At 41.2% G+C, this 20,321-nt stretch overlaps 1 protein-coding gene across 4 annotated transcripts in view; it reads right to left on the bottom strand.

Annotated features, from left to right (window-relative positions):
* ldb1b (LIM-domain binding 1b) overlaps nucleotides 1-20,321 on the bottom strand; it is a 36,259-nt gene that overhangs the window by 13,006 nt on the left and 2,932 nt on the right. For 2 of the 4 annotated variants that reach the window (XM_086033179.1, XM_086033180.1), the window contains exon 2: nucleotides 4,539-4,641. In XM_086033179.1, coding sequence (XP_085889305.1) covers nucleotides 4,539-4,641 — 103 coding nt within the window. Of the gene's footprint in view, nucleotides 1-4,538; nucleotides 4,642-8,156; nucleotides 8,824-9,160; nucleotides 9,322-20,321 lie in introns of those variants that run through there. The other 2 variants (XM_086033184.1, XM_086033181.1) reach the window with 2 other exon arrangements.

Raw genomic sequence — 20,321 nt, 5'->3', positions numbered from 1 at the left:
GTAGTTTTTCCACTTCCTACATATCACTTTGTTTCATGAAACATGATTTACAGTAAATGTGGGCTGCACTTAATCACTCAACTTCTTATAAAGACCCATAAACAATCATTTCTACCCCTTTCACGACATTTCATGAAACGTGATATGTAAACGTTAGGAGTGTAACGGTACACGTGGGTGTATTAATACGTTTCGGTATGGCATGTTTGGTTCGGCCCACTTGCGTTCGGTTCAGTCCACTTATTGGCGTGAGATTACGCACGGGCGCCATTGACTGTTGCACGTGGGAGAGGAGGGTGGCGGCACTAAAGAGGAGTAAACGAATACGCAAATAAGCCAGAGCTCGAAGGTCCCCCCGTACACTGCGGTCTCCTGTTTGGGAACATTCTGGCTGTCCTGTTAAAATGACGATGGGGAAAGGTACGTGTACGTCCCAAAGTTGTGTGCCGACACTGCTACATGAGATCGCCGGCTATGCTGTGGGTAGCACGTCTAACATAACACTTAAAACAACATCATCCGACTTTGAAAGTTTCTTAGACGAGGGAGCAAGCAGTCTTTTTAGCCAAAAACAAAGTACAACAACTCTCTCCTTCGTTCTCCGCTGCTCCTCTCACTAGCCGTACGATGCATTCATGAACCTCGGAAACATCACAACTCAGCAAAACACAAATTCGACCACAACACAGTAACCCAACTCGTTACAATATGCTGTTGCACATTCAAAGATTTTAATGCCTAAAAAGTGTAAATAATTTCATAAATATTTTAAAGATACTATATTTCATTATAAAAAGAGTTTTAAGATAGTTCGCAATAATTGTAACTGTTATTTTATTTATTTTTTTCATCACAAAAAGTGTATACATGTACTGTAATGACAACTTGTCTTTAACTTGAATACTTAGATGTGTTATAGTCATAGGCTGTTGCTGCTGAGTGTTTAAAGATTTCTGTGTCTTATTTACAAAATTAAGAGATCTTTATGTTAGTGTATTTTTTATTCTGGTGTAATTTCTCAGAATATCACCTGAATAGTTCACTTTTATTTATTTTTTCTAAAGAATATACCGTTTACTTGTCATCTTTTCAAAATAAAAAAATGGTTTTTTTTTTGTACCGAAAATATACCGAACCAAAGTTTCCAAGAAACCGAACCGAAATGTGATTTGGCGTATCGTTACACACCTAGTAAACGTGGACTGCACTTCTTAAATCACTCACTCAATTTAACATATATACGGATAAATAAATAAAACATCCATGTTTAAAAGTAATGCTTACACGAGCTTCGTTTAGTAACATCCCACACGCCACCCAGTAGGAGAAGATAATGCCTCCTTCTGACGTAATAACTGTTGCCAACACGAATTAGCCCTTACACCACTTTACCACAATGCTGCTGTTTACATCACATATGACCCGGATTACCACTACTGCACATGTGCTTTGCAAACAGCCAGACAGCCAGCTGGAGAAGCGCGAGACGAAGCAGTTTCGAGAGAAAAACAGTGCGCCAAATAAATAAATGTATTAATAAACGTGTCGACTATTAAAATGAATTGTCGACAACGTGATTAGTTGCCTAATCTTGGCAGCCCTACTGCACACTCACATCTGTGGGTGTGTCCTCAAACTTTGAACGCATGTAAATCGAAGTTAGCGGCCATGACAGTCACTTTCTCACCCACGCGCTCCGACATACGACAGCAACCAAAACATCACAAAATAGACCATACACATACACAGTGAGTTTTTTTTTTCCCCCACACGTGGGAATTTTTAACCATGCAAGGTGAAAAGGTTCAAGCATGATGTAGCGGCGTTATCTTAACGTTCTGTGAATCCCGCTCCCCCCTCCCTGTCAATAAAGTAATGACCATTTAAACCGCAGCCTTCGCGATTACATAATCGCGTATTCTCAAAACCGCGATTATATAGGTCTATTAACTTTAGCGCTGCTAGCGCCATATATAATACAGCGTCTTCGACTGAACTTTATTTCAGGACCAGGACGTTGTATCGTTGTCGTCGGACGCAAACTTTGTGACGGCAATAACTGACCCACCCAAACACACTGTGGAAACTAAGTCAGCCGGTATGCCACGACACACTGCCAGGAACAACTTCAAAATATATGATTTGGAAACAAAGGTTTATTTTGAAGTTCTTCTGACCTGACCGCATTGGCACCGCCTTACTGTCATGTGTAGCATGAACAATTGTTACGGCGGGTAGCATGACTTCTTCCTGACAGCGCACAGGTAAACAAGCAGGCAGAAAAAAATACCGTAAGCATTTTTTTTTTTTAACCGAGGTACTGGAATTACCAGAGGAGCCGTTTCAGCCATAGCATATACAGTACAAATGAACTGTGCTTTACAACAATACTTGACTATATAATTTCACATGCACCAGTGCATAGCTTATAGCAAAGCTTGTTGTAAAAATGGATGAGCAGTCTGCGCCTTGCCAGTCTATTCAACTGAATGGGAGGAGTCTCATTCTTCCTCATGATTATCGCCCATGTCCTATTTCTGTAGCAACGTGCGTCATCGTTGACTGCCATCTTCTTGTGGATTAGAAAAAAAAAAAAAACAGATAGAATGCAACATATTGTATGGGGAGCCTCAAAACAGTTCACATCGCTGGGAGTCCACACGTAAACATCGCCTAATGTGGACAGGTGAGTGGCCAACTGTGATCAGAAGTGTCATCCCGTGCAGCGGCACATGCAAGGAAAAATTGGTATAGAACACCTAAAGTGGTGCAGTTAACACACGCCAACAAATGCAACAAACACTTCTGTTGTAGCAGAAGATTTTTATCACTAAAGCACACCTGCAGTACAATGTCAATTTATTTATTGCCTTATTAATGTTGATGGCTTTAAGTGCTAATGAAGAAAAATGCAATTTACACATCTTTTGGATTCATATTTTGCTTTAAAAAAAAAGTGTTTTCACTGAACCCATAGTAATATCGTTATCCTATAGGTAGAGATATCGGACAAAGACACAGTTTTTTTTTTTTTTTGTTTTTTGTTTTTTTTACAGCAAAGCCCTACTATGCATCATGTGATAATATTATCACACAGCACTACATTGGCACAGGAAGGAGTCACAGATGCCTGTGGGGCATGACAATACAGTGGGGCAATGGCTCACTAGGGGTGTAACGTGTACGTGGGTGTATTAATACGTTTCAGTACGGCATGTTCGGTTCAGTCCACTTGTGAACAGTTTCTGATCAGTTTTTATTATTGGTGCGAGCTTACGCGCGAGTAGCCGAGTTTTCACACGGACACTATTGAGTATTGCATGCGTAGGAGAGTGGGGGCACAGATGAGGAGCCGGTACGCCAAAAGCTGTGACAAATCATAAATGCATGGATATAAATGGCATTATTATGGCATATGCAAACAAGCCAGAGCCCGAAGGTCCCCCAGTGCACTGTGGTCTCCTGTTCGGGAACATTTTGGCTTTCCTGTTAAAATCACCGATGGGCAAAGGTACGTGGATAAGTCCCATGGTTGTGTGCCGACATTGTTACATGGAGATCGGCGGCTAAGTTGCACGAAGCACGTCTAACATAACAACGCACATAAAACGGCATCATCCAACTGTGAATGTTTCTTCCAGGAGGAATAAAGCAGTCTTTTTAGCCAAAAACGTCAAACTTAAATAGCGAGATTTATCACATGTTGAACATTCAAAGACTTCAATGCCAAAAAAGTGTATATAATTTCATAGTCTTTTTAAAGTTACTGTATTTTTTTCATTATAAAAATAGTTTTAATATAGTTAGTTTAATATAGTTAATAATTGTAACTTATGTATTTTTTTCATCACAAAAAGTGTATACATGTACTGTAAATGACAACTTGTCTTTAACTTGAATACTTAGATGTGTCATAGGCTGTTGCTGCTGAGTGTTTAAAGATTTCAGTGTCTTAATAATTTACAAAATTAAGAGATCTTTATTGTTAGTGTATTTTTTATTCTGGTGTAATTTCTCAGAATATCACCCAAATGGTTCACTTTTATTCATTTTTTCTAAAGAATATACCGTTTACTTGTCCCCTTTTCAAAATAAACATTAAAAAAAAAAAAAAAAAAAAAAAGAAATTCTGTTCTTTTGTACCGAGAATATACCGAACCTAAGTTTCAAGAAACCGAACCAAACCGTGATTTTAGCGTACCGTTAGACCCCTATGGCTCACCTTCAACTGTGAACATGCATCTTGGGCAAACATTAATTTTATCGTTTGTTAGGAACAACATGAGAGTTACAAGATGCAAAATTATGTACGTATAGCCTAAATCAATCGAAAATTCATTTGAGTAACTTCTCCAAGACCATTAACAGAACTGTTAGGGTAGATCTTATCAATATTGCAGTTTTTAAAAATTCAGCCCCGGGGCCAGTTTAGTGCCAGGGCTTGGTAGCCATCACTAGCCTTCACCCTGCTTAGCTTCTGATATCAGACAAGATCAAGTGTTCAATATACCCAAAATGGATTCAGTCACAAAACTCACCCCACGTCTCTGTCCAGCATGGTGCCGGGATGGAAGGGGGGGAAAGTGCTACCGTTGGGGGGCTCCTTGGGGGAGTACAGCTTGAACGACTTGGAGGAACAGCCTGGAAGAGAAAGCAGAAGGGAGAACATTTAAAATCAAAAGGAAATATCTATTTCTTATCTTCAGAGGGACAGTGGTTAATTTTCAGTGTTGATGTTAAATTGAAAATACTGTCATGGGGCACTGAAACCTAACACATAGTATAACATAAATATTATGCACATGTGTAACACTTCTGGGACACACACTCAACTGGGGCTATTAACTCATTCACGGCCATGGATGACTTGTCTTTTCACAGTCCAGCCATTCAATCCCAGGAATTTATTTATATTTTTTTCAAACGTTAGGATAAAAGACGGTCTGAAAATGCCTGTCAGTGAATGAGTTAAGTCCTACATTATGAGAAAAGAAAACAAAAGAAGCTCCTGTACAGTGGACCCTGACTATTCGCATGGCATAGGGACATGTCTGGCCCGCGAATAGGGAAAATCCGTGAATAAATGAAATCCCAAAATGTGCAAATCCACGTATTGAACCTTGAGTATGCGGCGGTCCACGCCACTGTGCTCCTGTTACACACACTAGGGCTGCCACAAACGATTAGTTTGCTAGTCGACTAATCACTAACAGTAGTCGCGATTAGTCGACTAATGGAATAATATATAAATGGCGGCAAATCGCAACAGCAAGCTGCTGCTCTTATAATAACCATCATTCGCTTACAGCTTGAATTCTTTTTGTACAAACTAATCATTAAGACAATCGTACATTCAACTCATATTAAACTTTGCAACTCAACCCATCATTCCTGACATGTTGATGAATAAGGGAGCGACTTAAATTGATGGCGATACTCTGGCCTTAAAATTTTCAGCTGTAATTCTTTAGTGCATTATAAAATGGAACCAAAACTACACACTATGCAGAGTTGCACCAATACAGTGAAATTATCTATGAATACAAAAAGTACAGTACTTGTATACATATTTCACTCTTCTAGTGCACCAAGACTTTTTTTTTTTTTTTTTTTTTTTTTTAAATGGAAGGAAGTGAAATCAGAGGAGTAAGTTGGGAAAATGCTCTGTGCTAAAGAAACTAAAATAAACAATTGTGTTGGTTTTTAATTTTGTCTTAATTTAAACTTTATTGAAAAGGTTTTGTTTTTCTTCACTAGTATGCATAATTTAAAAGTAGTAAATTGATCTACACAGTCAAAATGTGGTATGCACCTGTAACAAAAAAAGAAAGGATATGAAATCAGGCATAAGAAGGACCTTTTTTTGCACTATAATGTAGTATATTGCAACAAACTTAATTACGGGTTTTATTGTTATGTGATGCTGATGAGTGGCACAAATGTAGTTTTTGTGTTGAATGTTGATATTTCACAGTTCATGAACGCATCACTCCGTTCACGATTGGGAGAGAAAAAGAGACAGCAAGTGCGCGCTTCCTGCTTCGATGTCCACCACGGGTATAAACACACAGAGTTTTGGTTGTTAATAAACGCAAGTTTACTGAACAATGGCTGCTTAATCTATAGAAGATACTACAATGTGTTAGCGTACCAAATAGGCCATTGTGTTACAGCGTTACATCAAACACACACCCTAATGTGTGTGCTAACTGCAGCTAGCTTCTAGACACAACTGTGCCCATGTCTGACATGAAATCAGGCATAAGCACAAACTTGCTTCCTTTTTTTAAATGATCCGGCATCCCCATCGTGCTGCCATGAAAGGCAGATTTGCATAGTATTGAGTATATGTGGTGAAATGCGCCGTAACTTTTGGACGCTGTTGCCAACACGAATTAGTCATGACACTACTTTACCCACAATGCTTCTGTTTACAGGGCTCCTGTGCGTTGCAGATAGGAAAACAGCCAGCGGGAGAAGAGCGAGACGCGGCAGTCTCAAGAGAAAAATAATGTGCCAAATAAATAAATAGAAAAATAAACGACGCGTCGACTCGTCGTGATTAGTCGACTAATCTTGGCAGCCTTATTACACACTCATAACTATAGTCCACAGTACAGTACACAAGTACCAATAGACATGGCCAAACACAAAAAAGTCTCTTGCCCCTTATAGTACTCTAATTGGCCAGCTCTCTTAAGGCTATCCAGAGTAGCAGTCACCAGGTCACGACCCCAGCCGTTACCATGGTGAAGCCCCGCCTCATGATGTCTTGTCTCAACATAATAAAGGTTTGCCCATGTCTTTGTGTGACAGATTTTCAAGCAAATGTAAATGGGCTTTATGCTTGTGCAAGAACAACAACAAAACAATATTTTCATATCTAAAATGTGTACTTTGCATTACCATAATACATGCCAACTGACAATATGAACAACACTGGTTGACAGTTACGTGACTGATATAAAAAAAACTGCATAAAACTGCCAATACCAAGTAATAACTTCAATACCAACTGTATATCTCATAAGATGCTTTTGGCTGTAATAACGCAAGACTGTTTTGTTGGCAACTAAAACTAGTTTCACAACTAACAGAAAACTATGCCTTCATTTTATTGTCAACAGAAGCTGTTTAGCATGCAAGCAAGCGGTACTGTGCAATGGGCTGGGTGCAACAACAAGAGGGAGGGGGAAAAAAACAACACAAATGGAGATGATAAATAAATAAATAAATAATCGATGTTGTGTCCATTAGTTGGTGAGAGCTCCATTAGCTCCTCTCCTCCCCTGTTAGTGGTTAATGACAGGCAGTCCCAATCACATCAGCAGGATTCCACTTCCTCCATTGGGAATCTGTTCATTCCTGTCCAACAAGCAGACGCTGCACTGTCCAAACACACACATTGAACATGCATGAAATGCCGAGGGTCAACACTACGTTGTATGTCACCAATGACCTAAAGATGACCCAGAAAACTCCAGACTACACAAAAACTCTACACAACATTAACCATTCACTTAAAAACAATAAGAGTTACGCAGATTTCTACCACTCAGCAGCTTGCAATGAAACAAACAAATCATAAACTTTCCCGAAAAACAAAACATGCTGCGAAACGAGGGGTTCGTTAAAAGTGGCACGTAACAGTTGTAAATGCATCATGGACACGTATATTGTTTCTAAATCCGTCCACACACATTTTATGAGGGACTGAGAGGTTACAAAGGCAATTAGAGAGGCACCAAGCGAACACTGCTAACCATTAGCAGTTAGCTAGCTGGAACGTTAGCTTGACACATTTCGAAGCAAAAGACGATTCGGGGGCGCATGCGAGTAAACAATAAAGAAGGGAGACAACGCGTAAACATTCACAACAAATAAAATTTCTACTGGCCTTCATCGCCAGTGGGTGAAATAAGAAACACGTCGAGGACTTACTGGCCAAGCTAACGTTAGCAAGCCCAGATGGTAGTTAGTACCCACCGCTATCTGCTCTGCTAACGCCTTAGCATTAAATCCCCATTTAAACCACAAACCACCAAAATAACAACAACAAAAAAATCACAGTCGCGTCAGTCGGTTAGCCATAACTAATCGTGGCACCGGCTGCGAAAAAGATGTGAAGCGTGTAGCCGGGCCAAGCGAGCGTTTACCTGCGCTGAAGTCCAATGAGAAAACGAATGTTTACAGATCCGTGGTAGAGTCCGTGCGTACGCTCCGATAGGCCCGCTGAATGGACGGCGAGGCGCAACGTAGTCACACAACACGTCCCAATGAACGCGATCGATGCAGTTCTCCGCCAACTGTGAGGCCCAAGAAGCAATACGGCCCAAATAGCGGGAGTGTGACCGCTATGTTTTGTCCCGCATGAGGCCTTGTCAGAGGGCTGAAGCCTGTTGTGGGTTTACATACGGACCCCGATGAGCCCTTTGTTCACGGGAGGACATGAACAATAGCTCTAGGCCCTCCTCTTCCTCCTCCTCCTCCTCTCTCTCCGCAGTACATTTGCTCTTCTCTCCCCTGACCGCCACCGCCAGTCGCCCCCCTCCACCCCACTCCGACGCTCATAAAGGTTGTCTGCTAAGCATTTTTCCCCTCTTCCTCCTCCTTCATCCCATGCCTTCCTTCTAAGTGACACAGATGAGAATTGGCCTAATGCAGCCAAGTGGAAGTACGCGTGGAACTCAAATGAAGATCGTGTTGACTGCAAAGTGATGTTCATGTGCACCTAATTAGTGCACATCAGCTTGCTGCAAACAACTGAGCTGCATCAGTGAAAGAAAGAAAGAAAGAAAGAAAAAGTTGGAATCGCTGACGGAAGCCGGTTTAAAATCAGAGGCGGACTGGCCTATAGGCGGGTACTATTAACCCCCCCCGCCCCCGAAAAAAAGGCAAATGACGGAAGACAAAAGGCTACCCACGCTGCAGGCGATAAGGAATAACGGACCTTCAAAATGCCCAGTTCTGATAATAACCTTGTTATCATCACAATTTGCAAGATGTACTTAATACAAAACAAAACAAATCATTAATCCATTCATCCATCCATCATAAAAAAACAAAAACAATTTAATACAAAGTAACTTCATTTGCAAATATTTAACCTAGGACTATCGTGGACTTTGAGGCATAGCTTGGATTTAAAAAGTCTACACACCCCTTTTGAGATGGCAGGTTTTCTTGCCCCATCAAGTGTTTGGGAGGTTTTGTTATGGTCTGATGAAAGCAAGGTTGAATATTTTGGTAGCACAAAACACAAAACTTTCAGGTCTTCTAGAAGCCGCCCTCCGAAAAAAAGTTAGCAAAACCCTGCTAGAACAACTGAAAAGGATTTACGGTCAATCGGAGGTACTTAAATGATGGCAGGTGTGTCAACTCCATTTAGCATGAGTTTGATTGTGATGTGATTGGTTAATTCTGAACACATGCAGTCGCACCCCCAGTTATAATAGGGTGTGCACAATTGTGCAACCACATTATCTCAGTTGTTCTGTACTTGTTAAACTCAGGAATTTCTTATCGATGTTTGTAATATTGTACAGAAGAGTAGAAAATATTGTGTCATTATATAGTTTGCATGGCTGTATGATTCTCACTTTAGTTTAAATTGAAATAGCTTTAGCGGTCTTCTGCTCTCTCTCTCGCTCTCTCACTTTCTCTCACTCTCTCTCTCTCTCTCATTTTTTATTTCTAATATAGAAGAGTAACATGAGGACATCTTGTATTCACAGATCTGTGTGTTTCTTGATTTAATCAGAACTAGAACCAGCAAAGTATTAGAAAGGTATCGTTTTTCTCCCGCTCTCTTTTCCACGGTAACACACGCACACGCACGCATGCATGCACACATATGCCCACCATCACACAAAGCAGTAAGCCAAAAGGAGAATCTCATGACCTCTAAATCTGCTCAAATCGCCTCAAAATATAATCAGATATTCAGATCACAGCCAGAAAGGACTCAGCCATATGGATAAAGTTGGAAATTGAAAAAAAGAACAGGTACTATTCCGTGTTTGTACATGAACCACAAACCACCATCTGTCATGGTCTGTCTTTGTTGGTTTGTGACTTTAGTTTAATGTTTTTCCTTGTGTTTCTTTGTGTGTCTCTCTCGTTTATTTCTCGTCTTATTTTGTCCACCTGTGCTAGTCCCAATCCCCAGTGTCAGCAAATCAGCTCCCTCCAACCATTTGTGTCTTGTCCAGGTGTTCCTCATTGTCTCGTCAATTTGTCTGTATTTAGTTCTCTGCTTTCTTTCAGGCCTGGTGGTTTTGTTGTCGATTGTCAATTGTTATGTCAAACTGTTTCTGTTCAGGTCAAGTCCTAGTGTTTGTTTTTTTAAAACCCAAGTTGATTTGGGATTTATCTCGCTGCCTTTTTGTTTTCGTTGGAATTTATACACATTTTGTTTTGAACATCTCCTTACGTTTGGGTCCTCCTCGTCACCAAGCCAGACACCATCACAAACAAGGAGCTGATTTTTTGAAGGAGCACAAAGTGAAAACATATCTATGCACCCGATCGTCCGTTTTGCTAGTCCTCACTAGGGTAACGGGTGCAAAGTACACGTGACGGAGCCTGTATGAACACACAACCTCAGAACTGTGAGATGAATGTATGAACCAGTAACCACTAAACCATTGTGCCAAGTGAAAATGCAATGGTTCATAATTTATTTATTTTTAATGCAGGTATGGGCACACGTCGTACGAGGCAAACAATAACATTATGGTAACATAATTTCCATCTATTCTAGTGGGCAATAAAGACAATAATTAGGCAGCAGTATTAAGTCAGGTGAGTTGAGTGATTAAAGATTCACATACATATTATTCATATAGTTGTCTTACTTTACTCAATTAAACTGCATTTCATATCTCAGAGGATTACCCTGGCCTGAAACAACTTTTGCCATCCATCCATTTTCTATCTAGACCCTATGCCAGTTGACTTTGGGCGAGAGGCGTGGAACATTTAGACAAACATGTCAATAATTCGACTGAAAATCCATATCATTGCTAAAGGGGAAGTCAACACAAACGGTTTCTTTAAGATAATATGTTCTCTGCAGCCCCACTAGTCTAAACACAGCATTATGATTAATATTGTGTTTGTGGAAAATCAGTTAAGCAGCAATTTCAACCCATTTTTATACATCTAGGGGGGCAGTCATTTTGCCACTTGCTGTCGACTGAAAATGACATCACAGTTGCTCAGGTAACGACCAATCAAGGTTCACCTGTTTTCTGAAGCTGGGCCGTGATTGGTCGTTACCTGAGCCCTGGGAAACTGTGATGTTATTTTCAATTGACAGCAAGTGGCAAAATGGCCGCCCCTGAGATGGATAATAACGGGTGGATTTTGCTCCTTAATTCATATTCCACAAAAGCATTATTAATCAGAGTAACGTGTTTAGACTAGTAGGACTGCATAGAACATATTATTGTAAAGAAAATTTGGGGGTTAAGTCGCGATGTAAAACTGCTATTCAAATGGCATTATTGAACAAAATTATCTGTTATATCCTTTCCCAGTTGGCTGTTACAGATGTGCATTTAATCTGCACCTCTGCAAAGGACCGTGTGCCAGACATGAGATATCAAGCCTCGCCACTCACCTGACCAGTGACAAAAAGATGCTGAGCTTGACTTCATGTGTATATATTTCATCAAACGTAGTAATTGTACGCCACAATTACTTTGTATATTCATAGCTCAGGAAGCTTTTGTAAGATGTCTAGTACCAGAGTGTAGTGTAGTCACTTACGGCCATGTAAGTGTATATGCGTGTCTTTGTGTTTACATGTATGTGTGACCTATGTGGATTTGTCTGTCTTACATTCTATGGCCACAGTAGCCATGGTAACACAAATAAGTTTTCACAACTGGAGAGTGACTAAGAATCATCTATGGACACACAGGGGTTAATCCTGTGTGTGTGCGTGTGCGTGTGTGTGTGTGTGTGTGTGTGTTTGTGTGTGCCGTAAGCTTTGCCATTGAAATGCTACATGACTGGGTTAATCCACAGAGCAAGTGTATGTGACGGGTGATGGAGAGGCAGTGGGGGTGGGAGGTGTATCAGGATAAGGCTTTAAGGGCTTACACACACCGTCTCTTTCGCTGTGAGGCACAGGGCAGGCCTTATCTTCAAGCAGCACCCAAACCAGCAACACACACGCACACACATGCACACAAATGTAAAGCTGCCGAACCTTCCCTGCAGTGGCTAGCCTCACAGCTAAAGCCAGAAATCCAAGTCCTACTCAACAGAATACATCACCTAAAGGGGAAAAAAAAAATAGATTGTGTTTGCTTGTCAGACTACATTTCCAACAGTAGCAGTTTCTGCAATCAACAGAATCAACTTACGCTCTGACAAGAATGGGCAGTAAACGAGCATGGGCATGAGCATGATCAACAAATGGTCTGTAGTGCAAAGCAATACACCCACGCAAAAGATAGGTTGTCTGTTCCGTTAACAGCCACTTGACTATTCTAATTAAAACACAATATAATTTAATTTAGCCTCAAAATACATGATCATATGGACCATGGGGACGGCATACAATTGTTTATGATCATATTACTGTCAGTATGTACAAAATGTGTACCAAAATAGTTGTTCAGCAAAACAGATTTGCTTCTTACATACAGCATATATTGAACCGTCTCAAATTACCATAGATATGAACGCATGCATAATCCAATATGTATAATAAATTTCAGTTTTGATGGACAGCGACAGAGAGCTATAGTAGTCTAAACAATATGCAATGGTGTACTCTACAGATCATCTACCAGTTAGCAATATTTTAACACTCATGGTTCTCAAAATGACTTAATACAGCTCTGTAACACTGCAAACAACAGCTAAGATAGTAAACATTGTTAAATGAATAATGATTTGATTCTCAATGGGCTTGGTTTAGTTAAAGTGAAATATTATGTGCTTACTCAAATCCAGCACCTCATTTAATGGAGACAAGCGAACACTATATGGACCAAAGACATCATATGTGTGCAAATAACAGTAGAAAGCATAAATAATAACAATTAAATCAGATGAAGGCATCAGGAAAACCTCTTGTGCTTGTTTACTTTTTCACATCGCAGCTAAAGACATCTCTATAGTCAAATATACTTTATATGTAATAGAAAGCAGCGAAATTGTGAAATTATGTGTAAACACAAACATTTCTCATGATCCTTATAGTGCTGTTTATGGTGCAACCTTGCGTGTGCCTGCCTTATTTACGTTCTTGAAGACTAGCCCCTAGTTTGCCATTCACACAACCGAGTGGCCAAAGCTGGCATACACTACCGTAATTGTTTTCATTTGCCTGAAGGCAAGCATGATGAGTTCTATTAATTTATTCCTAGTAACAAGTGGCCAAGTAAACTTTTGATGCAAATCACAATCAACTGTCATTTTTAAAAAGCACATTAGACTATAAGAGAGAGGGTTGTCGCTTTCCTAGTATCGAGCCAACTTTAAATGATTGGCGCACCACCACCATTTAAAAAAATATACTTTTGATAAGTGATTAAACGGAGCACACCGTGAGTAAACTCCTTGATGTGCGCTGAGTGAAGTTGACCTCTCTCTTTAATCCAATTTCATCAAAGCACGAGGAGTGGAAAAAAAGCAGATGAAAATGAACCAGAGCTGAGAGAAGCCGCAGCAAAAGCAGTCTGGCTTGAACGTTCCTGAGACGTGTGCTGCTGAATCAGCTGTGCGAGAGGCCACAAGGAAAAGGTCATCTTACCTCCCTCAGTTTCTAGCTGTGACATGGCCATTTTGTCACCCATAAAGTCACGTTGCTTGCGATACACTGCTCAAACTCCAAGACTCTCTGTGGTGTGTTCATGCCTCTCCCTCTCTGTGATATCTCTGGTGTCCAGACTGTCAGCTCAGAGGCATTGCGGGGTGAGGAGGGGGCACTTCCACTCACTAGTCAACAGGAAACTGAATGTCTGCCTCAGTTCTGATAACAACCATCCCATCTGCCCTCCCTTAACAACACACGCTTCCGCACTCACTGAAGTCAGCCGACTAATCCAAAATGACTATTATAAGTTCACGTTTTCCACATTAGATATACATTTTCCTTTCTACATTTTGTTAGATTTTTCTAGTGGGTTTCCGAATTGTATTCAAGGTCTCAACAGTTTGAGAACCGTGATTGACACGGGACTATAGTCCAGGTTGTAGTCCAGTTTTTGCCCAAAGTCGCGCCAGAGGCGCCAGCTTCCCGCGACCTGAACAGGATAGTAAATGGATGAATGGATGATGTTCTATTCACAGCACGGTGGAATAATCTTTAACACATCTGCATCACAGTTTTGAGGGTTTGAATCAGCACTTGCATGGACTTTGCACGTCCTCGGTTTATCCCTCGGCACTCCAGCTTCTTCCAAAAACATGCATGTTAGATGAATTTATGGCTACGGGTGTGAATGTGAGTGTGAATGGTTATTTGTCAATTTGTGTCCTGCGAGTGACTTGCAACCCATTCAGGGTGTACCCTGGCTGTCTATCACTCAACTGGAGAAGACTCCAGCTCACCCATGACCCAAATGAGCGCAAGCACTATACATTACTGTGAAACATACAACTTTTTTTTTTTAGGTTAAAACAGTCATTTAAGTTGGGACAAATATAAAATATGAATTAATGACATTTATGGTAACAATAACAAAGCAAGCAGGTTGTTTGCTCCTAAACAATTTTGCTGAGTACCGGTAGTTTTTACCCTTTAACCCTTAAACATGGGGGCCAATACAGGGGACAATTAGTTCTTTAAACTCTTATTTCTTTGTGGAAAATGTGGGAAAGGCAATTTTCACCTGAGAAAAATTTAAAATATTTTGTTGAATTGCACAACTTAATTTTATCAAAGTTTGCTGCCTTGAAATTTTGAGTTCACTCAACGTTTTTTGCAGTGTGAAAAATGATTGGATGCAGGCATCATGCTGTAGTTTATAGATTAAACATTAATCAACTCCTACAACAAAATATATTATTTAATTTATTTTTGCAACATATCCTTTGATTAAAAATCCAGGCTTACTCCGGTAATGCAACTTTTACTCAGTCCAACGTTCAGAATGTTATATTCCTGATATGACAATCTTACTTAAGTAAAGAGCTGTTTTTTTGTTTTTTTTGTGTTTTTTTTTTTAAAAAGAGCATCACTGCCCCATTACGAGAGACAATGATGCCGCAGGGGGAAAATATCACTCTACTCTATTAGTGGTAAGTACAGCCTTACAGTGTTACTGATGGTATAATGGTTAATTCACGTGACTTTGGTGTGCATTTGACTGTGAATAAAAACACTAATACAAAGTAATATTAATAATACTAAATACTACTACTACTACCACTACTATTAGTACTACTACTACTACTACTACTACTACTACTAATAATAATAATAATAATAATAAATGTGTATAGAACCTCTAGAAAAAAATCTGCAAGGTGTTTCACATTAAAAACAGTCAATGACCAAAATAAAGCCATTGAACATTTTCAGCAAAGGAAAATACATGAGAAAATGAATTAATCAATATAAATATATAAATAAGCAAATAATAAATTATACACTAGAACTGCAATTAAAAAATAAAATAAAAGGAAATCCAACACTATTGAGAAAATGCCATATGATAAAAATGAGATATAAACGCTGTCAATGAGCTTTCCAGGATTGGAAAGGTCTTTTTGCAGTACATGTGCCCTGTGAGTAGTTCTGAACCAATCCGGGGTGTAGTCTGCCTTTTCGCCCAAAATCAGATGGGATAGGCTCCAGCTACCCATGACCGTGAACGGAATAGGCAGTATAGAAAATAGACTGATGAGTAGGAAACCTTTACATCACTGCAGGGAAGCCCTGAAAGTGGTTGTAACACTGTCAGAGGCAGAAGGCAAGTCTCTGTCGGAGCTTTGATAGCAGCGCCCTCGTGTGGCCGCATTGTGTAAGCGTGTTTCATCCTGATTTGAGTAAGTCTCTCTCCCTCTCTCGATCCCAGGTGAGCACCGACATACCACCACGATAAAGTAAATGACATGTGTGTCACATGTCATTGCACGCCAACAATGAACCTATAGCGGGGATGGACGAATCAAACCGACGAACCACAATATTATGACTCCCTCTATTATATCCAACAAGATGTGTAACAAAGTTTTTGCTTTTACAAAAACAATAGTGCTCGATTTCAACGTGTTCATTATTGTGGTTGTGGTTTGCAGAGGTGTATAACCGTATCCCATTACAATGATAGCCCTGGCAAAGTTTTGGTTACCTGAGTTGCATGAGAGTAAAAATATTAGGAATATTAGGCTCTCAATGAGATGCAGTCAATCAAAACTGAGCATTCATATTTTGTTTTTGGAAAAGCTGAATATTTGATACAGCTATTGTATTAAATATCATTATATTGAATTGTGCAAGAGGCCATAATGTTGTGGTGGGTGAGTTTATACCACAACTGTATTTTTTAATTATAGCAAAAGAAAAAAAGAAGCCGATGTGGTACACTAACTCAATGATCATCATCGTTATGCATCATTGTCAGCGTTCTTCCCTCGCACTAGCAGGTGGCTTAGCCTATGGGTGTGCTTGTGTGGGTGGGTGTGTGTATGGGGCGGGGGCATGCGTGTGTATGTGTGTGTACATGCGTGCGTGTGTGTGTGTGTTAGAGGTTCGAGTCTGCTGGCAGCTGTGTGAGGGGATGTGACAGTGGCCTGATGCTGCGTTCTTCTGTTCTCTGGGAGCCATTTTGTCTGCCTCTGATCTCCGAGTCAGGTCTGCCCCCGCCCCTACCACAACCCACCCCCCTCCAGCCAATCACGTCAGCGCTCAGCCTTGCAGAAAACATAGAAACAGTCTGATTTCTCCCAGTCTCAACCTCCCACACTCCCTCCCTCCCCACTCCTCATGCACTCCTGCAGCCTTCATCTCCCATTTGCTCCTCATCCCTCTTACTTCTCCCTCCTGTGTCACTCTCTGCTGTTTTCTCTTATCTCAGCCCTCCCTCTAACTCTTCCTTTCGCAAATCACATCTTTCTACTCTCGCTTTCTTTTTCCATTCATAATCCCCCCTCCCTCCTCTTCAGGCTCTCTTGTTGTGCAACCCGTTTCCAAACAGCTAAGCCTTTGTGCCTTTTTGTCTCTTGCCATTTCAGCCAGGCTGCAGTCTTTACTCATTTTCCTCCAATCAGGGACACCATGTGACTCCCTGCATGAGAGGCCACAGTCCCTCCCACCCCTTCTCTCTGTCTGCCTCTCTCCCTCCCTCCTTACGCCCCCCCCCCCCCATCCTGCCAACAAGCCAGGCAACATACGCTAGCAATCAGGGGCGTCAATAAGAAAAGACGAGTATGAAGTCAGTGGACATGAAAAAGGTGCGGGGGGACAACAAAAGTAGAGAAAGAAATTAGTGAGACTAGACCGTCGAGTGGGGGGTGGGGGTGGTGGGGTCGTTTCATGTAATTATCGGAGCATCTGCTAGTTTAGAAACAATAACACATCCTCTTTCTCTTGCCACAGCTTGGACCACATCCCCACACATTCTGCTCCAGTGTTGATGTCATCCACATGCTGGGGCACATGCTGTGTGTACATCCACGTACATGCACGCACACACTCAAGCACAAACGCTGAGCCCACACAAGAAGTAGGGGAGGACCCTTTGCTGTTGAACATGGCACTGGAATGTAAACAAGCCAGAAAGGGAGACAGAGATGGGACCAACTATCTGGCGACTGTAGTTTAATCATTTCTCTCATAGCTAACACTGCATCTGGTTAGGTGAAACAAACCATCATTCGTTGGGCTTTGTTGGCCTCACTTAGTGAAAGTGTCGCATTTAAATTAGGGGTAGGCATTTGACCTTCTGTCCTTGATTAATTGTGAGTAAAATTTACAGTCAAGTAAGCAAATTGCTGTGTGATTGGCATGTCCTGGGTATACCCTGTCAATGTCAGTTGGAATTGGCTCCAGATTGCATGAAATGGATGAGGACAAGCAGTATAGAAAATGGACGGATGGATGGATGAATATCCATCCATCCATCCATTATCTATACCGCTTATCCTCACAAGGGTCGCGGGGCATGCTGGAGCCTATCCCAGCTGTCTTCGGGCAGTAGGCGGGGGACACCCTGAATTGGTTGCCAGCCAATCGCAGGGCACACAGAGACAAACATCCGCACTCACAATCCCACCTAGGGGCGATTTAGAGAGTCCAATTAACCTACCAAGCATGTTTTTGGAATGTGGGAGGAAACCGGAGTACCTGGAGAAAACCCATGCAGACACGGGGAGAACATGCAAACTCCACACAGGGAGGCCGGGGCCGAGATCGAACCCACAACCTCTCAACTGTGAGGCGGATGTGCGAACCAGTCGACCACCGTGCCGCCCCATGGATGAATATATCAATTATTATTTTAATGGAATGGGTGGAGCTATCTGAATGTTCAAAACTCCTGTTTTGATGCCTGTGCTGTTTTTAGCAGAATAATGTTGCCATATGAGGCCTGCCTGGATGTAGCTCATAGGTGATGTCATGTTGTTGTTCTTCCCCGGACCACAAACTAAACCAGGAGTCAGAGAGCATTCCATTTTGCCTCAACCATCATCCATCCATTTTCTATACAGCGCTTGTCGTCAGTAAGCTCAAGGGTGAGCTGGGGCCTATATCACTTGACTTTGGCAAAACTCAGAGTATATCTTGGACTGGTCTCCTGCTAACTACAAAACACATGTTGACAAATGACTATTTGCACTCACATTTACACTTCGGACAATTTAGAGTCTTCAATTAACCTAACATGCATGTTTTTGAAATGTTTGAGGAAATTGGGGTACCCAGAAAAAACCTGCGCAACCAAGGAGAGGACATGCAAATCCACACGGGAAGGTCAGAGCTAAGAATCAAATCATAAACCTCAGAATTTTGAGTCAGGCATGCTAACCACAATCCCACTGTGCTGCTGAATGAAAGACCAGCCGTCCATCCATCCATTTTCTATATTGGTTATCCTGTTCAGGTTCACGGGGAACTGAAGCCTATGCCAGCTGACTTTGGATGAGTCAAACCTCGACTCTCAGATATTTGAGGCAGTCCCTAATGTGAATTGCACATAAGATAATCAAACAAGCCTTTTTTTCAATAATCACAACCTTACATTAATGAACATGTAGACCAGAGATGGACACAAGTCTCTACGGCCTAGTCCAAGTCAAGTCTCAAGCTTTTGCTTCGAATTTTCCAGGCTGGTGATTTTTGTGTGTTGTTGTCGCATTTGTTAACTGTACGTCATTAACATTGGACGTTGCTCGGGCATACGGAAAGCTCAGGAGAGAGAGAAGGACAACATACGAGCCGGCACCTGAGCCGCACATCCGCACGCACATAGGCATTTGGAGTAAGGAGCGAAAATAGCGAACCACACCATAGAGACTCGTAATGTTCACGAGTCCTAAAAGAAGAGCCCATCTCAAGTTTCGAGTCTTTAGTGAACGAGTCTAAGTCGAGTTGCAAGTCTCAAAAAATATCGACTTTAAGAGGAAGTCAACCCAAACATATTTTTTTCAAGAACATTTTCCAAGCAAGCCAACTGTTGAAGACATTCTGATAAATGTTGCGTTTGTGGAACATGAGTTTATCCACCCGTTTTTAGCCATCTCTGGGGGCGGCCATTTTGTCTCTTCTGTCGACTGAAAGTGACATCACAAGTGCTCAGGTAACGACCAATCACGGCTGACCTGCTTTCTGAAGCTGAGCCATGATTGGTCATTACCTGAGCACTGGGCAGTTGTGATGTCATTTTCAGTTGACAGAAGTGACAAAATGGCCGCCCCCATAGATGGCTAAAAAGGTGTGGATTTTGCTGCTTAACTTATATTCCACAAACGCAATACTTAAGTAATTTAATAATTACTAATAACTTTAATAATAATTTCAACTAGCAGGACTGCTGGGAACATATTCTTGAAAAAAATATGTTTGCGTTGATTTCCCCTTTAAGTCTCTCACGAGTCCGAGTTGCGAGTCCCCATCTCTGGTGTATAGCTAATAAGTTGCCCTGTAAATGGAAATAAAATACACCAAGCAGATAATATGAGGTGGAAAGAAATGATTTGAAACACTGAAGAAAACGATATAAGAGTAAAAGAGGAGGTTCGTGTAGGGTAGTTGTACGTCGTTTTGGAAATTTCCATGACCATGGTGATTAAGTATGCAATCTGACCGCAAGATAGCTAAGGGCCCATTCTAAACAAGAGCTCCGGCCTCGGCTGTG

Source organism: Filicampus tigris, chromosome 6 (assembly GCF_054856515.1).
Source record: "Filicampus tigris isolate MCC_2025a chromosome 6, RoL_Ftig_1.0, whole genome shotgun sequence".
Lineage (NCBI taxonomy): Eukaryota > Metazoa > Chordata > Actinopteri > Syngnathiformes > Syngnathidae > Filicampus > Filicampus tigris.
The sequence above is the reverse complement of the archived record's forward strand: the minus strand, read 5'-3'. Positions and strand labels throughout refer to the sequence as shown.